The sequence below is a fragment of the Rattus norvegicus genome, chromosome 19 (genome assembly GCF_036323735.1).
Source record: "Rattus norvegicus strain BN/NHsdMcwi chromosome 19, GRCr8, whole genome shotgun sequence".
NCBI classification, from domain to species: Eukaryota; Metazoa; Chordata; class Mammalia; order Rodentia; family Muridae; genus Rattus; species Rattus norvegicus.
This window is the reverse complement of record NC_086037.1, coordinates 20,333,209-20,339,819: the sequence shown is the minus strand read 5'-3', so window position 1 is coordinate 20,339,819 and position 6,611 is coordinate 20,333,209. Positions and strand designations below refer to the sequence as shown.

The 6,611-nt window shown below is 44.6% G+C and overlaps 1 protein-coding gene across 1 annotated transcript; it reads right to left on the bottom strand.

Moving 5' to 3' along the window:
- Positions 1 to 1,119: 1,119 nt before the first annotated feature.
- On the bottom strand, positions 1,120 to 6,353 carry LOC134483540 (disks large homolog 5-like). Its single transcript, XM_063278769.1, has 5 exons — positions 6,202 to 6,353; positions 4,977 to 5,136; positions 3,639 to 3,782; positions 2,852 to 3,014; positions 1,120 to 2,137 (listed from the first exon to the last, which is right to left on the bottom strand). Exons 1-5 carry the CDS (start codon positions 6,281 to 6,283, stop codon positions 2,108 to 2,110), a joined length of 579 nt encoding a protein of 192 aa, XP_063134839.1. The 5' UTR covers positions 6,284 to 6,353; the 3' UTR covers positions 1,120 to 2,107.
- Positions 6,354 to 6,611: the final 258 nt, after the last annotated feature.

The following is a 6,611-nucleotide window of genomic DNA, read 5'->3' as shown; positions in this document are numbered from 1 at the left end:
TGTCCCCAAACCAGGCTGTACACAGGGCCTGTCCCGTGACTCTCACTTGCACTCAGAGCCTGCCTGATAGTCATAGGTCTGACAGAGTCCTGACACCTGCAGAGACCACTATAAGGGACCCTGCAATCCCCACACTGCCCATCAGTGTCTATAATGTCCCTATACGACACTGAGACGGTCTAAGCTCCTTCCAATCTTTATGCTGCATCAGAATCTGACCATTGCTACTTTTGCTCCTCTCATACCCACACTAGAAGCCCTGTACCCACACTAGTCCCAGCTGGCCTGTTGCCTACTGACATCTCATGGACTCTGCCCCAATATTCCCTCTTTGCCTGGGTCCCTGCAACTGTGTCCAGTTCTGGCTGCTTCCCTGCCTCCCCACTTCCATTTTCCAAATGGCCACATTGACACATGGGGTTCTGGGTCTCCCACTCCTCGGATGCTGGGAACAGGTTCCTTCTTTGCTGTTTGAATGGTTGTCCTAACACTGGAGGACCTTGCTTCAAGTAGTGGCAGTCAAACCTGGTGCTGATCGTGTCAGATCTGTCCAGGCTGTCAGTGTGTCTGTGGCAATGCGCCTCTGTTTTGGCTGAGTGTTATTTACCTCCCTCATGGCCATGTGATAACCAGACCATGAGCATGTTCATTGTTTGGAAAGAAGGGTGTGGAGGACATATGCTCCTCATCCTAGCATTAGTGGAAAAAAGACATAGGTAGATGCTGCATTCTAGACCATCCTGGGCTATAGAAACTCTGCCTCGAAGAATGCAGGTGGAGCAGGGCTGGGGTTCAGTTGGTTGCCTAGCAGCCTACCACATTGAGCAGGCACTGCTCAACCACCTGTACATACACATCTCCTGAGATCTCTCTCCTAAATGGGAGGTGATCGTGTCCACCTAGTACAGCACATGCCCTGGAAGGACAAAAGCTACCTACAGGAGCTGTGGTGATGACTCCCAGGTTAGAGCATCTGCTGCTCTCTCAGAAGAGCCACATGGTCCCTAACAATCATCTACAATGGGGAATGCTATTCCCTCTTTTGGATCATCAGGGAAATGCACTCAGGAGTGGACCAGACATACATTTGAAAAAAAAAAGATCCATTGAGTTACATGATAAAAATAAATATAATCAGCGACAATAAAAAACACAGCATATGAATGATCAAGTGAAACAGCACCTATAAAAACCTATTTCCCAAAATGACGTTGATGGTCATTATCTTTGTGGTTTAATACTAATGCTGTATTGTAAGAAAAACTGAGGCACATGGTTCTCGATTAGGATTATTCTATAATCCTTTGTGAAAGTTGTCATTTTTTCTGCAGCTCTACAGGCATGAGTGTGTGTTACTCAATATCTGGTGCACACAGTCAATAAGGAATGTGTGTTGTAGGCTGATATAGACTAGGATGAGCAGAAGACAATACAGCATGGATACAGTATGTCAGTGATTACATCATACAGTGTGTGTCCATAAAAAAAGTCACATTATCCACACAAAAGACACTATCACCCTGTGTACACCTTGGTGGCTTTGAATTCACTGGACCATGCAAAGATCCATATCTAGTTGTCAGTTCTAAGTCTACAGGAGGGGAAAGGACCCTTGAATAAGATAGTCTTAAGAGTCAAGAGTTACAAATCAATTTTTCTTCATAAGGAATACAATTTACAAAAAACAGGCATAAAATGAACAACTAAAATGGTATAAAAAAAGAAAAACAGTAACAAGAATATATAACTATGAAATAACAAAAAGAGAACTTCAATGAAAATCATAACCAAAAACATTTCTTAACAGCATTTTCTTAATGAACATTTAGAAACACAGTTGTAGTGCTGTTTCTCCTCTAGGACGTGAGATGCCAAGGTAGTCCCCTCAGTTGTCTCTCAAATGGTGTTGTCGGTATGAGAGAGGAGAAAGACCTCAACCAGACAGGCTGGCATACGGATACATAAATGTAGGGTCTCTATACATTGAGTAAATTATCTGAGAAGAAGAATATTCCCCCAAAAAGTCTTTGACTGTGAGGATTGTCGTCACAGGGAACTCCTGAGAGAGAAACTCATTCCTCAGGGGGCTGTCTTCCTGGGATCTGTCCTATGCCATGTCTCCTGCAGTTCCTGAGACCTGGGAGGAGAAGGCAGCTATTAAGACACTGATTTGGTGGGGACATGCATACCAGCTGTCAAGTTGCTGCCTTCTGTCCCCTCAGCTGCATTGGACAGACAGCACTGATCTTTTCACTGAAATCATTGCTGATATCTCTGCAGGCTGGGAACATCACCAGCAACCCTCACAGTACTGAGGGAGAACAAGCTGCTCCTCAGACTCTACCAGTGCAAACCAAGAATGGGGAAATGGGGAGAGACCTAATTGGGGTGCAGGAAGAAAGGAGAAAGCCACATGATACCCAGATCAAAGCCAATGACCAGGACTCATTTGCCATTTGCACTTGGTTCTTATCCCTACAAGGTGCTTCCAACCATCACATGACCCCTGTATGACCTTTGTCACATGACCAAGAACTCGTTCAAAACTCTTCATAGCATCCAATCTGTGATAGGGATATGCAGTCATGTGATATGTTATTCCTCTGTCACCATTTCTGGACTGCAGTTTCAAAAAGGGCAGAGAAGTATAATTGCCCATAATTCAGTTTCTGAAGAGTGGTTAACATCCCAGAATACTTGTGCATAGACAGAGCAATGAATAACTCTATCACATGAGGTGGGTGATTGACTGGGTGTGGGGAGATTAGAAAGGTGATAGGGGAAGCAAAGATGTATCCAATAGGCAAATGGTATCAGACATTGTTAATCTGACTCAGCTGCTTGTTCCTACCACATTTTGCTGGGTCTGGAGGTTGCTGGTCTTCTCCTGTTCGTCTTCATCCTTCGGGTTCAACTCAAACAAATATCGCTGTAACTCCTTCCACTCCTGCTTCAATGTGACCAACTTCTTCTTCATACATGCCTGGTCCATCAGGAGCCGGCTGTGCAGGTTGCTGGAAACACACTCTGCATAGTAAGATCCTGAAGCCTCTTCCTCCCATTCCAACTGCCAAATCCCACAAACTCTACCAGGACCCAGATACCTATAAAGACTTCATAGAATACATCGCCATACATGTAAGACTGCTGCACAAACAGCAAATGGCCAATCCAGGGAAGAATAAATTGTTTCTGTGATCCAAGCACAAATAAGAGTCCATGTCTCTCCAAAAGAACTACAACTATCCATGAAAGCCCAATGCATCGGGGCAACATCAATTAGTAGTCAGCAAATAACCACAAGAGGACAGTAGAACCAAGGGAGCTCATGCTAACCATGTGGTCCACACATTGAGCTTTGTTAAACCTGGTATGACCCCAGAGGCCCAGGTCGGCCTAATAACACTCTGATGCCTGAATCAGTGTAGTTCTATCCAGAGCCTTCTAAAGATGCATAGACACTGTGGTGATGAGTCACAGTCTCTTATGGAACTGAAACTGAGTCCAAAAGACCCACGGCACAGTGATATTTAAACAGCAGAAGAGATGGGCCCAGAGCTGCAGACCCTCCGGTCCATAACAAAGAGAGGCAGACATGGCCATTCCACAAGTGATGGGCCCTTCCGACCAGTACTTACTGATAGAAGTTAATCTCCTTCTTGAGCTCCTGAAATTTCTCACGATGTTCAATGTTCTTTGTGTCTAAGTTGTGCAGTAATGACATGACCTCTTTCTCCTTCATCTTCAAGATTTCATAAAATGGATTTGGCCTGAAGTAGGAGCTGGCCCCAGGAAGATAGAACCCAGTGAACATCGAGGTTTAGGATTATAGGAACTCAGGCTGTGTCCTGTACTACCCCAGCCCTGGAAGGACACTTTCTGAATTCTACATATTTGGATCTTCTTCAGCTTCAGAAACTTGGAATTGTGTGCCCAGGACAACAGAGCTAAGCACCCAGATAAAGGGTTCCCTGGCTCAGTTTTTTCAATCAGGAGGGCAGGATCTGCATTCTAACCTGTTATGCTGTCAAGAGCCTAGGCCACAGAGCTTACCCAAACACACACACACACACACACACACACACACACACACACACACACACATCCAGAAACCTCTGATTTCATTTTTCCTGTTTTGACAAGTGGAATGCTACAAGCCGAATAACTAATATTCTAGAGGCAGACAGTACACATAATTCTGGAGATGAGACCAGATATTGCCACAAACTTAAATCTGCCCAAGGCATACAAATGTATAGACAAATGTGACCACACAGGCAATGTACTGTGCTGTTGAAAGTGGGGCTTCCAAAATAAAGCACTTACACCTCCATGAAACTATTATACAGGTAAATCCTGAGGTCAAAAAACAGACCCCTAAATTCCAAGTGTGCAGGGACATAGAAACATATAAAAGTTGTGCATACGCATGCAGACATGTGCACACACAGACACACAAACTGGGACACACCCACAAGAAAAGAAAAGTAAACAGAATCAGAGAATGAGAAAGAGAGACAAATATGGAAAGAGCACAATGAGAATCAGTAGAAATATATGCACCATTACTGTCTCAGAGTTTAAGGCACACAGACAAGAAAGAACAAGCCAGAGCCTCAGGCCTTCTAGTTAAACATTGATATGAACAATGTGGGACCTGTCACCTAAGGCTGCTGCCAGGAGATGATAGTGTTCAGTCACCTTCCTAGCAAGTGCAAAGACTCTCCACAAACTCACAGCACCTAGAACCTTGCAAAGCTGCCACCTGTCAAGGGCTTTCCAATTGTACACTGGGAACTCATGCTTCAGTGACTTTATCCCTGAAATCTTCACTCAGATCACAAGTTCAGATTTTCTACAGGCGGAATCAGAGAGTCCATTTCCAAACTCACTCCTCAGTAAGGGTCAGGTTCTGAATCTCCTCTCTATGGGAGATGAGGTTTAGAACAAGGTCGTTTGTTTGGAGCAATGCATACCTCTTGCTCATGGATCCACCTGTCACATAAAGGAGGCGTTCTGTCAGCTCATTTCTCTCCTTGGTAGTTAGCTCCAGTTCTCTATTCAGCCTCTCCTCTTCCTCGTTGGCCTGCATCTTGTTTAGGACATTTTCAGGGGATGATGTCTGTCTGCAGGCCTCTGTGGGTAGAAGAACACAAGTGAACCCGCATGGGGCGAATGCATAGAGCATACACAGACCACAGTGAGGTCCAAACAGGAAAACATGCTTGGAAGCCAGTGTCACTGCAAGGAGTTTGGTCTGTGTAACTGGCATCCTAAGTGGATCACAGTTCCCCCACTACTATATAGAGACCAAGAGATGTAAGCAGCCAGGTGTTCCCTATGCCCGCCCACACAGGCTTACAAGTACCAGAGAGATGCCTTCTCCAGGATTATTATCAGGTACGCAGGCTACAACCTGGTTTCAGGACCCTCACCCCTCTGGTTTCAGAAGTCAGATCATCAATTCAGCATCCACAATGACTTGATTGATCAGGGATACTCAGATATCCTACACTGTTACTCTAGTCCAATAACTTTGCATTAAAGAGTCATGTAGGGGGAGGACATGGTCAACAGACTTATTAATTCCCCCTACTGAAATGACAAATGCCCCAGAAGTGCCAATAGGTTACAGGCTCTTTCTCTACCTGCTCCATATAGTTTGGCTACTGTAGAAAAATATCTGCCACACAGAACCTCTAATATATGAAGGTAAGATTGGCCCCGTCTGCCAGAGGTAGTCAGAGGAGTTCTAAGAATATAAGGTCATGGCCAGGAGCACAGTTCTCTCCCTCTTACTACTGTTAGATAGTCACTGATTTTAAAGAAGCAATGAAAGTGAAGTACATTGATGCCCTGTTTAATTCAGAAAAGTTATACCCTAAATGACTCCTGATGGTGTTATTATATCAATTTAACATACTGAATGCACTGTAAAAGTAAAGACTAGAAGTTCACCCAATAATAGCATAGGCATTGCCATATCCTCCATGTGGTTATGGAGAAACTAATGATGTGAAAACCTTGACTTTCAGGAATTGTGATAATCATGGAATTCAATATCTGTGGAGATGTTCCAGTGGTTGTGGCCCATTGCTATAAAGGCCAGCGGAAGACCCCCACACACACCCCTGACAGGAAGCTCAACATACACTGCCCAGAACTTACTCCACATTCCCCATGTCCTGTGTCCATCATTACCTTTAGGTTTCATTTGCTGCACTCTAGACTCTTCTCTATCAACATCAACTCTCCCAAAGTGCCTACAAAGACGGGCAAACATGTCTGTGGATATATCCTTTGGACACTAAGAGAAAAAGTAGGGAATTGGTTGTCACAACGATACTGGTGACATCACAGGGATTCCAAGGTCTCTCTAGGAGATAATAGAATGTCCACGAAGGGACGGCTGATGTCACGGATAACAGACTTTGCCTCCTTGCTAATGTTCTCCCTGTACTGAGCAAAAGCTGATGTGCCCTTTTCAGGGGACTTCCCTGTGGCATAGCCACTGAGCACCACATGCTTCCAAAGCCAAATTTGGCTCTAGGCTTGATTGGAAAAACCTAAGTCATTGCTATGTATCTAAATGAGTGCTTCCTCCCCAATCC